Source organism: Diabrotica undecimpunctata, chromosome 6 (genome assembly GCF_040954645.1).
Source record: "Diabrotica undecimpunctata isolate CICGRU chromosome 6, icDiaUnde3, whole genome shotgun sequence".
Taxonomy (NCBI): Eukaryota; Metazoa; Arthropoda; class Insecta; order Coleoptera; family Chrysomelidae; genus Diabrotica; species Diabrotica undecimpunctata.
This window is the reverse complement of record NC_092808.1, coordinates 36,007,573-36,028,601: the sequence shown is the minus strand read 5'-3', so window position 1 is coordinate 36,028,601 and position 21,029 is coordinate 36,007,573. Positions and strand designations below refer to the sequence as shown.

The window sequence follows — 21,029 nt, the reverse complement described above, 5'->3', positions numbered from 1 at the left end:
TATCTATTTGTAAGTCTTCGTTATCAACGTGAGTTTTAAAATTGCTCCTTTTACTTATAAACTGCCCAAACTGGAAGCAGTTGTTCAACAAACGTCTTACAGTTTTATGATTTGGTCGAGAGTTCTTAGGATCTCTCAGCAAAAACACTGCTAGTGCTGGCCGTTTTCTGTTACACTCACCGTAATAATTATAATTAAATTTAAAAAACGATCATTTGTATATCTAAAATGAGCTATTATTGTTTTGTCAAGAAAATTAGACAAATTGTTATTATAACTGTCACCCAACGGCATACAAAAAAGTTACTATTAAACATTAACAATAACTGACATTTACCAGAACATTCCATAGGCTACTTGATTAATAAATTTTCGATAGATAGTGAGAAAGGTATTCTTGTAAAATAATGAATCACATACAGTGTTCCATTAAAAAAAATAGACTAAAAACATGCTAATTCCGGTATAACCGGAAGTAACAAATAGATGAAAATATTTTCGTTAAAGAGTTCACTCTTTAAAACCCCTTCTATCCAATTTACATGATTCAGTTACCTTTAGTTCTCGAGATATTTCTAATTGGCCGTTTATCTGCCGCAGCCTGTATACATAGCATTTATCGATCTAGCTTTTTCTTTTTATAAAGTCTAAAAAAAAAGGTCTGGATAACACTAAAGAACAGAGAAATCATTAATAAAATGATAAGAATAATGGAAAATATATATAACAAAATTCACATTTGTGTAATCAGTCATAGTCATAAACATAGAAAACCATAGATGACAAACGAAATATTACAAATTATAGAGAGGAGATGGATGGTAAAAAACAAAAACCTAACAAGATACAAAGAACTCAACAGGTAAATTGAGAAAAAAATAAATGTAGCTAAGGAAGAGTGGATGAAAGAAAAATGTAAAGAGGTAGAAGATCTGCATATGAAGCATAAAGATAGAGAACTACACTGAAAGGTTAAAGAAGTAGCTGGAATATGGAAAGCCAAACACTTAACGATTGTAACAAACAAGAAAAACCAAATGGAATTGGACCCTGAAAAACAGAAAGAAATATGGGAGCAATATCTTAAAGATTTGTTTGGTGATCAGAGAACAGAAGAGCCCCCACAAATAGATACAGATGAAAAATTAAACATTCTCACCGAAGAAGTTTTGCAGGCAATAAAAGACGCAAAGAACAACAAGGCACCCGGTGAAGACCTAATAACAGCCGAACAGTTTAAACACCGAAGTGATAATGCTGCCAGGAAATTAACATTCCTCTACAACATTGTATATGAACATGGCATAATACCGCATGACTGACTAACATCCACATATATAGCTCTTCTTAAAAAACAAAAAGCAAGGAAATGTGAAGATCATCGAACTGTATCCCTAATGAGTCATACCACTAAGATTTTTATGCGAATAATTTATAACCGAATTCAAAATAAGTGTGAAGAATACCTGAGTCGTTCTCAATATGGCTTTAGAAAGGCTACAGGCAATAAAGAAGCAATTATGGGATTGACACTGTTGGCGGAAAGGTATCTTGAGGTTCAAAAACGGCAGTATGTGTGCTTTGTTGATTATAGAAAGGCCTTTGATCGCATTAAACACGGAAAATTCATCGAGGTGCTAAAAGAAGTAGGGTTGGACGGACACGACATAGCTATTATAAGTAATACATACCGGAATCACACAGGATGCGTTCGAACAGAAAACGGAAACACCGAGTACATCATTGCAGAACGAGGAGTGTGTCAAGGGTGTATTTTATCCCCCTAATATTTAATGTATATGCCGAACATATAATTAGAACTTCTCTTGAAGATCGCCCTGAAAGTGCCAGAGCCAATGGAATCATCATTAACAATATAAGATATGCCGATGACACGTAGTATTAGCAGAAACAGAAGACCAACTAAAAATATTGATGAACATATTATCAGAAGAAAGTCACAGGCTGGGCTTAGACATTAACTTTTCCAAAACCAAAATTCTGGTATTCCACAAAAACCCCCATTAACAAGTTACACCAAATATACAAATAAATAAATCAACCTTCAGAGTTCCCAAAGCTTCATATACCTGGGCAGAGAACTAAATAGTCAACTAGACCACTCAAAAGAAATTAGAAGATGCATTGAAATAGCAAGATCTGGTTTAATGAATATGCGTAAAATGATCTGTAACCCCAAGCTATCAGAGTCAATAAGATTGAGAACACTAAAGTGTTATGTGTGGTCTCTATTACTATATGGCTGTGAGACCTGGACATTAAAACAGTATGACGTCAACAGATTAAATTCATTTGAAATGTGGATGTACCGTCGAATGCTAAGAATAAGATGGACCAGCAGAACTACGAATGAAGAAGTACTGAGTGCAATGAACACACGCCCTCATCTGGTCAATACTATCAAAATTAGAAAGACGTCATATCTAGGACACATCATGCGCCATAGGAAATTTGAGCAGCTCCAGGTAATATTGAAGGTAAAAGGGGTATAGAACGAAAGAAAAAATCTTGGCTACGAAACATCAGAGATGGGACCCACACAAAAGGAAATGAATTAATTCATTAAGCCCAGAACAGAGAGAAATTTGCCATATTGATCGCCAACCTCAGAGAACACTTAGGAGGTGAAGGTAATTAGTCAGAACAGACGATCAAAACATGTTTAGCCAAAGAAATTTGAGAGAAAGATGAGTTTTTTAACATTGTTTATAATATATATTTATATATATATATATATATATATATATATATATAAATATATATATATATATATATATATATATATATATTGTTATGATGTATTGTTTGTTTGAATGATGAGCAATGAGTATTTTTAATAATATAATATATAGGGTTTTTATCGCGGTTCTCAAAGAATTAGTTTGTAAGTACTTTTTTAAATTATCTTTATTATATCTGTTATGAAACACACATATATATATCTAACCTAGCCAATGTAAATTTAAAATAAACTATCTTTAAATTGAAATTCTTATGAAACTAATTAAATTCTATAAACAATGTAAAATTTAAACAAACTATCTTCAAAATTGAAATTGTTATGACACTAACTAAATTATATTAACAAATTTGTGTACCTTTCTGTCACTGAATGCCTAAATGAACTGTTTTCCACTATATAGATTATAATCACCACTCAAATGTCTTCTTCTCAGCTTCGGTTATCCTTGTTTTTGTGAAATTACTTTTTCCAATTATCAGCTTCCAACAATTTAAGATATTTTTCTTCACAGCATTTATAAACCACCAAGCAAACCAGCAAACAGCATTTATATTTATTCTTCTTTTCTATATACCAATATCCAATCACCAAATATATTATTTAATTTTAATATTCAATTAATACTTCTTCCATTATCCAATTATCATTTATACATAACATAATTTTTAATCTTCAATATTATTTTCTTTATACTGTTTCTTAATATTGATTTAACTCACTATATTGAACAATTATAACTGATTTGAATTCTTCTTACTAACTGAATGACCTCTAACTGATTGAACTGAATGGACTTTCTTACTAAAACTTTCTGACTGACTGACTTTCTGAATCCAAATCACCGGGTATTTATATCTTTTTGGATGTTCCAGAACCATCTGGTAAGAAATCATGTTCCATTTGTTCTATTAAATACATGTCTGAATTTTCTGGAACAAACCATTTCGCAAACAAGGCCATCTCCGGTGATCTAGAGAATTCCATACTTTTCTATTAACAATTTTGTTGACATTTAGGCTTTTCAGATCAGAATAAACACTCTAATCAGTAAATATATATAAATTAAACATTTTAAACTAACATTATTATTATAACCCCACTTTATATTCGTAATAATTCTTAATTTCTGTCTGTCACTTCGAGAGTATGTATATCTGGTTGCCTAATCACATGGCTCACTTAAATATATTTACAACATTAAAATACAACTTTTTACAATTATTATATGCTAATTTCTTAAAAATGCCCTCACATAAATAATTTTTATTAAATTCTCTAGTATATAACTTCTTAAAATAACCAAATACTTGTTATATCTAATATTATCTAGTATATAACTTATAAATTATTTTCTTTAAACACTAATCATATCAATATATATATATATATATATATATATATATATATATATATATATATATATATACAGAAATGTATGAAGGGGAGTGGAAGGAGTTTTTACAGACGATATAGTATAGAGAACGAAAAGCAATTGCAGCAAAACTTAAATATATAGAAAAAAATTTTAAACGAAGCATCCTTATCTTGAACAAAGGCTTCTTACTGAAAATAATCATCAGAAAATATCATGTATGTTGAAGCTCTAACACAAAACTATATGCAAAAAATAGAAAAAGTTATTTTTTAAACACTACATAAATTTTATATTTGATGATACATAGTTTCCCCATGTATATTGAGACAATAATTAATTATTCTTGTCTAGGTTATGACGTGGCTAAACAAATTTTATAAAGAAATAGTTAATGACAATTACCAAGTATGATCTTTTCGGACCATGATCAATTATTTTTGCTAAATGTCCCTCTACCTGCAATTACCATAATAATAACAAATTTTAAATAGGGTCAAAGAGTGTAGATTCGCATATAAATACATCGAGGTGTTTGTAGAAGTCAGTTAATTGAGAACTAGTGTAAAGTATTAAAATAAAAATGAAACTCTCAATCGCAATTTGCCTAATCTTCGTATTCGTCGCCGTTTCTGCAAGACCCGACGACAAGTACACTACGAAATATGATAACGTGAATTTGGATGATGTTATTAAAAGTGATAGACTGCTGAGGAACTATATCGATTGCCTTTTAGGGACTAAGAAATGTACCGCTGATGGAGAAGAATTAAAAAGTAAGATAACAATTTTATATATTGTGATTGACTTGAACAAATATCGTAGAGTAACTTAATTTTGTATATAGAATTTCAAGTTTCTGTTTTTTCAAAAAATATGTTCTCAGGAGGCCAAAAAATCAAATCCATCTATTTTTTCTAAATGCTTAATTTTAAATTACGTAAAATAAGTATACTTAGTTATAAATTATTTATTCCTTGATTGATCTTATATGACTAGAAGATGTTCAATTTACGTTTGTTATAGTTTTTCAACAAATTTACCTAATTTTTTTTATTTTACTAACTTATTCTATTTTTCAATGGTTACAATTCATTTGACTCAAGTAATTGTCCACACTTTGGATTCCCTTTTTGTTTAAATGCAATGCAAGTATTTTAGTGAGTTTATACATATGGCGGCGCACTAGTCATAGATCGATAAAAAACAGTCAATATCTTTCAAGCCCCTGTATCTTAACGTACTGCTAATCCATAGGTCGATCTGATACACCAGCATATTATTCTAGTGTATGTATTTTAAACTAGTACGTTAGTCATTTTATCAATACACTCAATCATTCCCATTAAAAGTGAATGCAATTCGTCCGCTTGGCCCGCTTGGCTATCTTACTGAGAATCTTACAGTATTCTACAGTAGAGTATCTACATTTTTCAATTTTTTTGGTAGTTTTTTTCATTTGCATTCTTTTTATAAAATGCCTTTAAGAATATTTTTTTCGACTATTCTTTCTACTCAATCTTAAAAATAAAAAGCCATATCTGACGGGTGTTTTACAAAGACATTATCATAAATCTATTGTACAATTCTGAACTCAATACTTCTCTTAATGATTTGTTTGTAAAAGCCTACCTAATTTATAACTTGATTTTTGTACATTGTTAATTTCCCTCTGTGATGGTTTGCCTCTATCATATGTTTATAATTTCTTTGTTAACCATATAAGTATGATACATACTCCTTAAAACTTGTTCATTACATTAAGTTTCAAATGCTTTAAGACTATTTTGAGATTATATTTGAGAGCATCCAATACCACTTAGAACGAGAACTGTCTTTTATATTTTTCATGTGTTTTTATCTTCCTTGTCTTCTTTGTTCACGTAGCCATATTTTTTTTTTTCATATACTTTCAAAACTTCCAAAATAGTTCAAGCGTCGTTTCACTGGGCACGATCTTGATGTATTTACTACTCTGTTTTCCGTGATTCTGACTATATCGTTGCTCCCTTACACTCTTCCTTTTTAAACATTAATGGTCTTGTACTTTATATCTGTCTTATGCCTGCATTTTTGGCTTTATTTCTAAATATTGTTTCGTCATTTCGTTTAACGATGACGTCACATAAATTAAACTGCGGAAAAGTATTTTACATTTAAGAAAATAATATTGTTTTAAACAAAAGTCTATAATTTATAATAAAAAACTAAATGTTTTAACTGAAATAGTCACTCAATCTTCTCTAAAATATATCTTCTGCAGACGAGTTCTCAGCATCATTACTATCCAACAGATTAATAATACATTGTCCATTATTTGAAGTTAATTTTCCTAGTATTCTGTATTCATTTTCTTTATTAACTATATAGTTTACTGCTTTTTTCCAGTCAGCACTTGTGATCTTTGATAGTTCATATCGAATTAAATCAATCACTTTTGGGTCAAATTTTGAAAAAATATTTTTCTTTCGAATCTGCTTTTTATGAAACTTCTATGTGATTAAAAATAAAAAAATAAGGTGATAACCTCAAAACAGTACGGCCATGTTGCAGTTGCAATCGTGTCCAGTAAGTTTTAGTACGAAGCACTTCAAGTAATTGTTTCTTATTATAGTGCTCTTCAAAATACAATTATTATCTGAAAGGAAATCTTGTAGGTCCTGTTTTGAAGATGAACTTCGGAATTTTTTAGAGGACTTGAATGATAGCTGGCACTGTCCATAATGATCAAACTACTGGGTGTTATATTAGGAAGTCATGTATTCCTAAACCACTTTTCGAATATATTAAAATTCATATTCTGATGATAATCTACACTATATTTTTTAATTTTTTTTTTCCGCAAAGCTTTAACCCATTTGGCACTCAACCTTTGCAAATCCATAGTGCATAATAATCATTCAAGAACCTTTCTTTAGAGGTACTCCTTTCAGCTGGTACATAAGTGAACCATCAGTCCAACCATGCTAGTACCATGCTGGTACCATGTGTGTCATACCATATCTCGTCTAAAAAACAAATTGTTTGAGTTTTTGTTTTTCAAAAAATATAACTAAGGAGAACAAAAAATCAAATCCATCGATTTTTTTCTAAACTTTAAATTCTAAATTACCTAGGTGAAATAAGTGTAGTGATAAATTTATTTAATTTAAGGGTCTTATAGCACTGCGAAAAATATGAATTTACCTTTAATATAGTATTTTAACAAAATTACCTAAATTTTCTTTCTTCCACTGTCTTATTCCCTTTTTGAATAGCTACAATTCATTTGACTCAAGTATTTTCTCACCTTTTGGTTTCTCTTTTTGTTAAAACGCAATTCTAGTATTTGACTGTAATTATATACATAAAACATTTAATATCTTTTAAGCCCCTTTATCTTGAATCCTGCTAATCCATATTTCGATCAAATACACCAGATAGCGTATTCTAGCGTAAGTACCAGATAAATTTGGACTAAACTACTACATTAGCATTTTTGTATTCTGGCGAGGGTTTGAACCATCGATACACTAAATCATTCCCATTAAAGTGAATACAATTCGTCCCCCTGACCCGATTGGCTATCTTACCGAGAATGTTAGTATCTAAATATATAAATTTTTTTTGGTATTTCTCTGTTTTTTCATTTGCATTTTTTATCATAAAAGGCATTTAAGCATATTTGTTTCGACTACTCTAGACTCAATCATAAAAATAAAAAGCCATATATGATGGGTGTTTTACAAAGATATATCTATCATAAACCTTTTGCACAACTCTCAACTCCATACTTCTTCAAATGAATTGTTTATAAAAGCCTACCTACCCGTAACATATACTTTGCCTCTATTATATCTTTGTAATTTCTTTGTTAAGTTTGTCTTGGTAATAAAATCTCTTATTATTTCGCACTTCAGTACTTATATTCTTATCTATGATTATTATAGATACTTTATAAAATTTGTTCACTAAATCAAATTTCAACTGATTGAAGAATATTTTGACAACTATTTCAGAACATTAAATACCACCAAGAACCAGAATTATCTTTTCATGGTAGTTTTTTATTTCCAGCGTTGTTCCACTGAGACTGATCTTTTCCTGGTTTTACTCTGTTCTCGGTGATTCTATCTATATGGTTGCTTCCCTACACTCTTTCTATTTTAAACAATAATGGTTTTCTACTTCATATCTGTCTTATGCCTGCTTTTATAGCTTAATTTCTGAATATTTTATTCGTTAATTGTTCTGAGAATTTTCATTCTTGCGAGCTTCCTAAATCCGCTAATTTAAGACCTATTAAATTAATTACTTTAGATGAGCACATTTTTATGTCTGTTATAGCTATCTGTAAGTCTAATCTGTCGTCTTCCACATAATGTATTGCTCATTAGTCTATTTGTATTGTGTATTTAATTCCGAGTGAAAAATACTTTGATATTCTTCTATTTTCTCTAACCTGTTTAATCACTTGTTCCAGTCCTACATAGAAATATTCTCCTATAGGTTTCGGTTTATATTCGCTTACCCTTATACTATAAAATTACCAAATGATATATATTAATACAATTTTGATTTATCATTAGGCTAGTCTTATTTGAATTTTTGATCGTTTTGACTTGTCCTTATTAAGTCATCAATTCGCTTTCGATGTTGAATATATAAGCTTATTTTTTTGTTTAGTAGGCTACCTACCTCACCTACTAACCTTCTAAATTTTATCAATCAGAGCAACAGTATTAGCAAATTACTACCCCAGTGTTTACCAAATACCTTTTAAAAAGTGATCTTGGAATACTCTTTAGTTTTACATTTGCATAATTTCCAATATAGGCTGATAAACTTAGCTATGAGTTTTAGCAAGATTTCTTACTAGTATTATATATTCTCCTTAAAGTTCGTATTTTTGCAAAGATAATTTCAGATACCTACAGTATCAAAAGGATTAAGATATAATGTAACTCTTTTCATGTTATCGAGCCCTAGGTGACTTGGTACGTCAGGATATCTCCAAAAAATGTTATTACGTAACTGGATGTTAAAAGTAGTCTCGCTTTCTGCGTGGTCTTATAGAGATTTTTATAAAGATCCAGCTGTTTCATCTTCTCTAAAAGGCTCTTCGGAATTGCTCCAGTAGTAGAAATAATAATAGGTATCCTCTGGGTACTTTTTATTCTCCATTGTCTTCTTATTTGTATTGTTAGGTATCCCCCCATCTACTAGTGTTGTTTGCCTAGTAAGTTTATTAACTAGTATCAGATCCGGTGTATAAGCTGCAACTGGTTGGTCTATAGGCACAGTGCGGTCACAGCACAGCATAGTTGTCGTTTTCAAGCATTCTGTCAGGGATGTATTGGTAATAAGAGAAACGGTAGGTTTGGACGTTTTTAAAAGTCCCAGTTTGCTAGCTAGTTCTTGTTGGATAATCTTCTCAGCTTAGTCATGACGATCTTTATAATTAACTGTGGCAAATGCCTGGCAGTCTCTGGTAAGATGCTGGATAGTTTTTTGGGCTTGACATCTATATCGGCATTTGTCGTTTTGGACCTTTTCAGGTAATTTTTATTTGGAATAATCTGATCCCGAATACGCATTTTTTCTTATTTACACAGGTGGTCTATGCGTATTTCTTGTTCTCGCAGTTTAAGCGGAGTTGTGTCACCTGCTGCGCAAATTGCGCGATATATAGTAGATGTCTCAGCCTGCTTCTGAAAATATGTTTTTACATTAGCAATCAGTTCTCCCTACTGCATTATGTGGTTGATGTTTTTGTGCCTTTGAGAGAAGCCTCACTCTCTGCTGACAACTTTATATTACGTTTTCGACCACTACAAGCCACCACTCTTCGTCATTATATGCTTTAAAAAGGTCACAATATTATTATCGGCTTTAAAGTCTTAGTATTATTACATATTTCTTATTATTTAGATAAGATTAAAAATAGATGAGAAGTTTGTGTTGGTTTACTTGTCATTTTTCACATTAATTCATAAACTGTCTTGTCTTTAGAAAATAAATCCTTTCGATTGATGATTTTTAATTTTCTTATCCCTAGTTTATCTTCTTAAAATTTATTTTTATTTATTTAATTTATTCCAATAATTTCCTTTTACTTCTGTCACAAAGAAATGAATTGCGTAAATAATTATCTATAATTCCTTGTACTTTTGCAGCTTTACTTTAGTTTATTTTACTGCTTTACTTTAATACGTTTTGGTACTTTAAAGTATTTATGAGCTACTTTTCAAATTGGAAATATTGCATTTTCAACATTTGCAACAGAACAATAACAAAAAATTTAATTTTGAGATGTGATGCTATAGTCGGATACTAAAGATAACATGAGGTGTTAAATATGGCAGTGGATGTTAAATATTAAAGCTGGATTTTTTTTGGCTACTTTATGAGAGGACAAAAATATTAGACGTATACGTACCTTTGAAAATATAAAGCAAACTCGAAGGAAACATAAATCGTAGCTGTAATACTCTAGTCTAGTCATAGCTATAAAAGAACATCATGAATGCAAAATTTGACAGAGTTGACTGTAGCACAAATTAATGATATCTTTAAAAACTAACGATTATACGTCAAGTCAGTCTTAATGATTTCCAATCTTCGATAGAAAGAGCACCAAAAAAAGAACAACATTTCTATATTAATATGTATAGTTAGTTTTATATTGCGATTGAAAAACTACAAGAAAAAAAGAATATTTTGCTGGTTTTGTTCACCAAAAAATGTGTTGAGACATAACATTTCAAACTATGTACACTTATAGAAGCTGAGAAACATATATAGAAAAAAGACCTAAAGAAAGATAGAGAATTAGTCACACGAAAACTTATGAAACAAAAGAATGCCAATTGATTTACAACCAACGGATAAAAAAAAAATTCTAAAAAGAGAGTAACAATCGATCCACCAAAAATGTCGTCGGTCAATAAGTCACCGGGCCTAACCACGAGATGGCGACTCTAATAAATTTCTCTTTAAGATTTCGGTGGTACTAACCTTCAAAAGCGTACTGTCAAAATTTCATGATTTTCGAATTATTATTTACCGAGTTACAGTGTTTGAAGTGAAACTACTTTTGTGATTTTTATAAACAATGAATTCAATGCAATTTCGTATGCTGATTTGTCACTGTTATTTGATGGGATAAAATACCGTCCAAACTAAGCAATGGCTGAAAAAGTATTACCAGAACTCTGCTCTATCGATTACAACCATCAAACGATGGCATTGGTTTGCTGAATTCAAACTCGGTTGTACCGATACCAGTGATGCTGAGCACTTTGGAAGGCCAAATGAAGCATTTATTCCCGACAATATCGAAAAAATGCTAAAAATTATTAATGAAAACCGCAAAGTAAAGTTGTAAGAGACAGCTGACATTCTAAAGCTATCAAAGGGTAGCATTTTGACTATTATACATGAACACTAACGCACCATAGCTATGACTTGAATTTTTTTTAAGTAATTCACAATAGAATATATAAAAAATACTATGAAAGCATAAGTAATATGGAAATGAGATTTAGGAAAGATCTGGGATGCACTGTTTGCAGTGATTGTTCTTTTGTAGAGATGCCTAGGTAAGAATGAAAAAGAATATGCCTGTTTCATTGTTTTTGAAAAGGCATTTGATATAGTGCATCAAAATCGGCTCTAAAAAAATTTATAAACATGGTTCCATCACTTCACCCCACAATAAAATCATTAGTCATCTAAGTGGAGAGAATCCGGAGAAAACCGTTCAAAGCGACAAAAGATGCATCAAACCGCCGGAAAGTTATGGCCTCTATATTTTGGGACTCGCAAGAAATTATTTTAATTGGCTATTAGTAACATGGAGCAACAATCAACAGCGACTACTACATTGGTTTTTGGAGCGATTGAAGACCGAAATCGCAAAGAAAAGGCCACATTTGATCAAGAAAAAAATTGTTGTTCCACCAAAACAATGAATGTACCATGTTACAAGTCGATGAAAACTATGGAAAAAATGTACAAAATGGGCTTTGAATTGCTTCCGCATACACCGTATAGCCAAGATCTGGCCATCAGCGATTACTACCTTTTTTTCGATAAAAAAAATGCTCCATCGTAAGAGATATCGCACCGATAAGGAAGTAATCGCCGAAATTAAAGCTTATTTTAAAGGCAAAGATAAATCGTTTACAAGGGCGGCATCTTCTTCTTCATGTACCATGTCTTTTCAGAACGTTGGTTACCATTATAGCTATCTTATTTTATTCACTCCCACCCTAAATAGCATATTTGTATCAACACCATACCAATCTCGCAAGTTCTTCAACCATGAGGTTCTTCTTCGTCCTGGACTACGTTTGCCTGCTATTTTTCCTTGCATAATATTTTGTAGCAACCTATATTTGGGACCTCTCATTACATGTCCGAAATACTCCAGCTTTCTCTGCTTGATGCTTTTTATGATCTCAGTAGTCTTGCTGAGACGTTCTAGTATTGTGGAGTTTTGAACCTTCTCCACCCAGGGCGGCATCGAAAAGTTAGAAAAGAAAAATGTTGTTATACTAGTTGCCCGAAGGAAGCTTTAAGTACAATGTAACAATTGAAATATGAGGAAAATCATAAACAAAATATAAAAGAATCCGTTAATAAACACACTCTAAGACTTAGTCTCAGAATAAATAAAACTTTTAAATACATATCAAACTAAAAAAACTAGAATACTAGAAAGTTGGAGTTGAAAATGTGTTAATATAAACGCGTGCATTATGTCATGGTAGCAAAAATACGTAGATATAATATGCAGGAAGAATGACAAAGTTAGTAAAAAGATCACTTAGAAGTTCATTTAGAAGATAATATCAATATAATGAATAATAGCATTGGAAGATCTGGATTACATAATAACTAAAATACAGTCCTACTTCAAGATTTTTTTATTTTATTAATTCTACTTAATAAACACTCAAAAACTTTTTTCATTATTAATTATTTACTATTTCAACTAATAGTAATGTTTATTATTTTAATTGATTTTCTCGAATTTGTTTTCTTATATTAACCAAATATTTAAGCAACAAAATGACGACGATTTGCTTCTAACAATCATAAAAAACCCAATTAGCTCCATTGCATGTTGGTTAAATATTATCATTATATATTTACGACTATTACGGAAGGATCCAACCTTTGAACGTCCATCAATATCTAAAATACGTATTTAACAATAATAACTACTTAAGAAATCATGTTGTACAATATGATGGTCATTTTTATGGTTGATTTTCGTACTAAAAGTAATACTGTTGTACACAATTTCCGTTTCGTAACCAATAGGAGACTAAATGAACTTATTTATATCTGTATTCTATATTGAATACTTTGTCTATTTATTTGTGCGTAATACAGAAAACATAAACGAGGATGAACACCAACGCAATGAACCAAAGACTTTTATACTACCATAATAACATAATTATTTGCATAGGCTTAGAATAAGATAACTAAAACAACCTGTAGGAAGCCTAAGGCCAACAACAGAAAACTTAACTTCAGTTTTACTCAGAAAAATTAATTAATAGGTTTGAGTTATTGCAAAATATGTTACTGTCCAGATACCATGTATCTGATTTTTTTAACTTGATGCTCTAAACCAGTTTATCGATCTGCATTAGTACCAATCACGTAGATTCTTCAACCACGAATTCTGCCTTCGGTCAACAGATCTGCTTCCTTGAATTTTTCCCTGTATTATAAGTCTCAAAATTTCATATTTTGATCTTCTCAGCACGTGGTCTAGGTATTCCAGGTTTCTTGTTTTTATAGTGATGATTAGTCCTGTTTCTTTACAAACCCTCTCCAGTACTTCTTTTTTGTAATTCTATCAGTTTATGATATTTTTATTACTCTGCAGTATAACTAGAGTTCGAAAGTCTCGATTTTTTTTAAATTGCATTTTTTTAATGTCCATGTCTCAGCTCCATATAATATTGAAAATATATAACATCGAATGGTATGTAGTCTGATTTCCAAATAAGATTTCTGCACGTTAGATGTGGCTTTATCCGTATAAAAGCTGATCTGGCAATCTCTATTCGTTGGTTAGTTCTGCAGTATGATCATTGATTCCATTGATCAAAGTTCCCAAGTACGGATATTTTTCTGCTTGTTCTATCACTTCTTCTTCTTCTTCTTTTGATGTAGACATAGCTATCTGTTTTTTCAATGTGCCTCAGTAAGTCGTTCCATAGTTTTCGTGGTCTTCCTACTGATCCCGTGGTAATTATTTTGTGATGAACAAATCTACCACTACTTCCAAGTTCTCCTCTTACACTAGTTTTAACAGTTTTACAGGTATTTCGTCTAATCTAGCTGCCTTATTATCTTAAGAGTTTTTGATAACCTAATTGATTTCATCTATCGTGATCTTTTGTCTCTCTTAAGGATTTTGCAAATCTATTTCCAGAAGACGGAGAAAGACGGAAACAAATCACAAAAGGAAATTGAGAATTCAAGATGGTATGATGTCCAAATGACTGAATACAAAGAAAAAAAAGATAATACCATTTCTCACCGATTTAACAATAGAGCCTGTTTAAATATTCTCTATTGAAATTTTTGCTTTTCTTAATATAGTCGATTAATATACCTTTGCAATGCCAAAATACAGTGGCCACAACCTTTCCTATCTATTGAGCCACTCAGCCGTTTCAGAGCAATTTTGTCGGCTTCAGTATACTGCTCTGCGTTCATTTTGTTTTATGATTTGTATGGTAGTATATTCAGGTTGCATCAACAGTACCAATCGATGCTAAAAGTCAAACAGATTGCATTTCATAAGATCCATTTTATGGACTTTCTATTAAGAAGAAACATTACTCTTCTCATAGTATTTATCCAGCATTTCTTTAATTTACTTTGCTATTTTATTTCTCAAATTTTTAACGAGAGATCGAAAATCGGTTTTCTTCATATGTGACATTTTTCCAATAACTCCAATTTATCCAGCTGCAGAAATCTACGAATAGCAGAATCGAGCTAAAATTTGACATATATGCCTAAAAAATATTAGACTGCTCAGCGATTAGACAAGCTGCAGGAGCGGTTGACACTTCTGGCATCAAAGTTAAATTACAAAATATTAAGCAAAAACAAGTAGACGTTTTAAATAAATTTTTAAGCACCACTAAGATAAACATATGAATAAAACAAGTGTTTATAAAGAAACTATAGTATTTAAAAAAAAAGCTATAAGTAGGTTTATTATATACGAGTCGTTATAACTCGTAGGTAACTTTTTCGACTACTTAATGCTCTGCCGTTAATACAGAGAGAGAAAAGTTTAACTGTTGTACTATATGTTTTTACAACAGTGCTACCAATACGATTATATCAAATTATGTAATTAATATATTACCAACAGTATTGCATATTATCATGAACAAGACCAAATGCAAATCAAAGGTATGTGATGGCAAATGCACTGGCATGCACGCCAATAGTGAAAAAAAGAAAGATTAAACTTTTTAGAACTAATGTTTTTTGCGATCGCAGAGCCCTTACGACGAAGGAATTGATTATCAGACCAGTGGATATGTTTTTAAAACTTTTTCGTTTTATTATTTTTACTTGAAGATTTCTCAGTTATACACATAATATATTGGAAGCAATTGGTTTAAAGTACATCTTTCATTAATTAAAGATACCCATACCAGAATGATGGAACCTTGTATCAGCTTGTACAGGTCGAGTGGATTGCTACCATTATGTTTTTGAAGTCAATTAATCAAAAAAGTGTTGACCGCCTGCGATCTATTACCTTGCATCATGTAAGACATGATTGACTATTTTAGATTCTCTGCTACAAAGTCTGCAGCTCGGCTCCATGAAACAGGTGTGCAGATACAGGTGTTAGGTCGAGATACCTTAAAGGACTGGTGGGCTTATTTTGCTTTGAATGGTATTACAATGGTTAAGTAGTACCATGAGTTTGCACCGAGAGGCTTTCATGCAAACAATAAACACGGTTTAATATTCACGTGCTTTAATAATATGTTTGCGATTAAAATATTTCATAACTCATTGAATAATGCTTTTTATCAAACATGAAGACCTTTATCATGTCTCACTGATTGTTTATATTTTAGTTTTTACCTATTCAAAAGCATTTATCCATATCATAATACTATTTGTTATAATTTTATTAATATTTATTATTTTTTTTCAGAGGTATTACCTGATGCTTTAAAAACCGAATGCGCAAAATGCAGTGACGCTCAAAAGAATGGTGCTAAAAAAATAATTACTCATTTAATCAAAAATAAGAGACAATGGTGGGATGAACTTGAAGCCCGCTTTGACCCCGACCATACCTACGCAAAAGCTCATGAAAAAGAACTGAAAGAACTTGGAATCTAAATCTGATTATTTATGATCCTGTTTAATTGAGTATTATTTTGTTGATTGTTTGATATTAATTGTTAAATTGTAGATCTTTGATTATCTTAAATAAAAAGCACGTTATTAAATTATTGTTCTTTTTTATTTATTTAGGTTTCTAAGAAATTTAGAATATATACAAGAGCTTCTTTTTGTGTTCCAATTCGACGTTTTAGAGATATTTTACATAACTAATATCTGAAAATTCAAGATAAAGCGTTTTTAGATATTCCAAATTATACGACATCTGATTATACAGGAAGTTGAATAAAATTTCCTTATTATAATAATTCTAAACCCTATTCATACTACAAATTCCCAATCGTCAACATAACCACGTGTAAGCCAAACAGGGTCGTACTGATGTACGACCTATGTATCATATGATTTTTAAAAATATTTACTTTTGAAACTGTTAGTGTAAGAATTTCTTGAAATTTAATCATTATATCACAATTAAACTAAACTCTAAAAAATAACACGACCAGTAAATAACTTAACAATAACTATAACATAAATATAACACAATATAATTAACTTAAAAATCAACACGATACAATTTGAATTTAAAATGATGGCAAGTTAGGATCTGTAACATGAGAATATGTCTCGCTTACGGTAATAAATTAATTTTTATAGCCTCTTGACGAATGAGACGGCGAATATCAACACGTGCTCATGTTTACTGATGGGAATTTGGTAAACGAATATACTTTAACGCTTTGTATTATATTACCATTTTCATATAAATTATGAATAAAACTGCTTCTCTTAATATATATTTATCAGATTGACTGCATTCCCAAAATTAGTAAACTACGAGACTGTGCATTACCGGTCCCCCGGGACAGGTAGCTTGGGGCGAACACGATGCGGGGACCGGTAATGACGTATTTAAAAACATTTAAAAACTTATCATTCTCATCCGTTTTTTGATCAGGTTTTTTGTTAAGAATGTTTTAAAGTGTCAAACAGCCTACTATTTTTTACAGAGTTTGAAGAAAAGATCAACTGGCAGAAGATTTCTTAATATTTTGTTAGTATAAATGATATTTCAAAACAAAAAAATGTGTAAACTTAATAATATGTTCTTAGTTATTAAACAAAAAACAATAAAGTTTCAGAAAAATAAATAATTTTTATGACTGCTTTTAAAGCAATAGAAACACATTCCTGATTGTCCAGGACATTCATTGCAATAACTTGTTACTTTTGTCACCATATTACTTGATTGTTTGCTCGAATTTCTCTTAATTTAAGATAGTATCATTGGCATTGTCTTCTCCTTTCCTTTCCAGGTCCTGACGGTTTAATAATAGTATGTAGAACTTTTTTTTTGAGTAGTGATGCCTTCGTGCAAGTAACTCCCGTGCCAATCTTCTAAATTTCATTATAGATCATTTTGTGGAAGAACTAATCTTGTTACAAACAATTCAGGTATTTACAATAGCTGTTCCAAGTAAAAATTTAAAGGCTAGTTGACGGTACCATTTTAAACTCAGTATGTTTCAATACAAGCTCACGGTCCCAGTTGTTCTTTCCTGTTGGTTCTAAGTGAGTTACATGGGTTGGATCGATATTTAACATCAGAACTGGCCGTTTGTCCATCCATTTTATAATACGTAAGGAGTTCTTCTGAGTACCCCAAATTTCTCCCTTTTTCTTTTTTTAGGTACCGTTTTGGGAATACCTCTTCTATTTGACTTCAGGGTTTCACAATAAAATAATTGTTTTTTGAATAATGATTTGGCTCAGGTAAACTCGAGTAATAATTATCAGCATACAAGTAGCGATAGTAGCCATTTTTAAATTCAAGATGTTCAGGAAGATCATACACCATGTGCTTACTCTAAGTAGTATTTGCATTAGTAGTCGTATTTTTACCACGATAAACGTTTATGTTGTTAGTATATCTATCCACTGTACATAACTTATATAATTTAATTCTATACGGGTGTGTTTTTTGACAGATATTGCTTAATTTACAGTCTTCCTTGATAAGGTACTATACTTTGTAGCATTTACAAATTCTTTGATATATAAATTCCTTAATATATATATATATATATATATATATATATATATATATATATATATATATATATATATATTGGAATACCCTCGTATATGTATTAAATTGAAATACCCTCATATATGCATTATAATAACGAAGAATTTTTTCCATGTTTCTTAGTTCGTATCTTTTAAGTTAGAAAGAATACCCGAAATATATTTTAATTCCTTCTTAGGTCGGCTCGAGTTAATATAAACCATCTTAGAGTTGTTTATTTATTTGGCAGCTGCGTATGTTCCCCGATATTTCTTTGTTCAAACCGTCCGATACTGCGTTTTCAAATTAATAGTTTGCGTCTTAATTCCCGTTTGTGTTTTGTTCATACCCAGCGTTTTGTTTATACCAAGTAATGTGAATTAATTTTAAAGATAATTTCATCACTCTCGCTGGAGCTGCGGTCAAGAGTGATAGGCATCAGCTTTATGTCCAAATTCACGTCGAATTTGTAGTTTTCTGTTTTTGCCCCTTTTTATTAAAGGGGTTAGTAACAGTTAATAGTAGCAAATTAATGTGTATGCAGTCTAATTCTACCTGTTCCTGTTTTTTAAGAGGCAGAGTCATAAGTTTGTGTTCAGTGCCGACTTCAACCACGAATAGTCAGTCCTATCGCAGTATGAGATGTAGTTTTTGTTCCCGTAATATTTCCAGAAAATTCAAAGTGTTTTTGTGAAATCCAGGTAACTTTTTTTTGTGTCAAATTTTAAAGTAAAGAAAGACATTTTTTTCTTAAAATAATAATTGTTTTCATAATTTCATACTATAAAAAAAGGATTTGTAATAATTAATAAATTGTAAAATTTTAGGGTTTGACTTTAGCTGTCAATTTATTTGTTCAGTTTTTTTTTTAATGTTAAAAGTTATGACAACTCGTTTTATTATTTTTGATGTTCATTTGTTTTGTTGTTAAAAAAGGTTAACCTCCATGCAGTAACAATTTTGAAAGTTTTTGTAGCAATTCCCCATTGTAAACAGATAGGACATATGTAAGTTTTTTTTGTATTTCTGTACTTCGTAACTATTCATATAGTATTTTTGTATTGTCTTATTTTTATAACTGTTTGTGGTAAGACACAATAAATGTTAAATTTTTTTTTCTAACCATTTTGTTTATTTTTTTAACTAACCCGTTTCTTTTTGTTTTGTTTGTCCCAAGAGATTCATGACCCTTTGTTTCATTTTTCTGTAGTTGCCCCAATCCAACCCCCTTGTCATTTACTTATCCACGACCCCAGCTCTCCTAACAAACCCTGAGTGCCGTTCGCACAAGTAGCGTTTATTTTGCTTCCCCTATCTTCGCCCCCAGCAATTTCTATCTTTAATCTTCTACCCCTTATAATAATACCCCATGTGGTAGGCAAAATATTTCGTTACAACTTTCATCGACTACCAAAATCCGTCCTGGAGTTAATGCAGCTTGAAAATTTTTGTTTAATACTTCCAAAACTTTACCTAACCTATAGAGCCGATCATCTTTATTACACTGCTCATTATTACAAAAATCAATACAAAGCATCAGTAATAAACTCATTCCTGAACATGGAATCTTTCGACAAATAACAATTTATTGCGGGATTATCAACTAATTCCATAACTATACAAAAAAAAGGTTTCAGTTCGGCTATATCGCAGTCAACCCAAGAACGTATATTTACGTGATTTTGATGGATGTATATTTAACAATATTTCCCTATAAACAAATCTATTTGTTTTCAGTAAAACAATATTCTGTAAAAGATTATCGGTTATAAATAACTTATAGGTAAGCGTCTATAGAATTTTTTTTTGCTAACTTTAAAATGTAATATAGGCATATCTTGATATTGTTTCAATTCACCACCCTCATTGTCACTCTCATCTATTATATCATGCCCCTCGTTTTCATCATCATTATCAGATTATGACATTTTTTCGCTTTCAATTTCTGTCTCATTATAATCATGGAATAAATTACTCGCACTTACATCGCTGTACGATTCACCTGACGAGAGAACATATTTTTTGTTGATTACAGAATCGTCCGAATCAAATGGTCCCGTTCATTTTCACTGTCACTATTTGGCAACTCTGAAAGCACATGGTCTCTTGAATCAGTTAGACTTTGGAGCGCATTTACAATACTTGGGTTATCTTCGTCATATTTTTTATTTTCAACTGAAGTACTCGGTTCGTTACACTCTACATTTTGTTTTGTTTATATCAGCTGTTTGAGCTAAAAACAAAATCTTTGTAACGCGACAAACATAATACAAACAAACATAACACAAACAAAATACAAACTAAGATACTAGATACTAAACGTCGATTGACTGCGCAAGCATGCATATATAAATATGCGCCGGACCAGTCTCGCACCCCAGTAACAAATTATAATGTCTGTGCGTTACCAGCCCCCAAAGTCAAAAGAATAT

The 21,029-nt window shown here is 31.0% G+C and overlaps 1 protein-coding gene across 1 annotated transcript; it reads left to right on the top strand.

The window, feature by feature from the left end:
- The first annotated feature begins 4,668 nt into the window (after positions 1-4,668).
- On the top strand, positions 4,669-16,639 carry LOC140443384 (ejaculatory bulb-specific protein 3-like). The gene is made up of 2 exons (XM_072534622.1): positions 4,669-4,912; positions 16,336-16,639. Exons 1-2 carry the CDS (start codon positions 4,720-4,722, stop codon positions 16,524-16,526), a joined length of 384 nt encoding a protein of 127 aa, XP_072390723.1. The 5' UTR covers positions 4,669-4,719; the 3' UTR covers positions 16,527-16,639.
- The last annotated feature ends 4,390 nt before the right edge of the window (positions 16,640-21,029 follow it).

Coding starts and splice junctions, on each gene's coding strand:
- LOC140443384 (XM_072534622.1), top strand. CDS start 4,720: ATGAAACTCTCAATCGCAATTTGCCTAATCTTCGTATTCGTCGCCGTT. Junction 4,913..16,335: donor TGATGGAGAAGAATTAAAAA/GTAAGATAACAA, acceptor ATTTTTTTTCAG/AGGTATTACCTGATGCTTTA.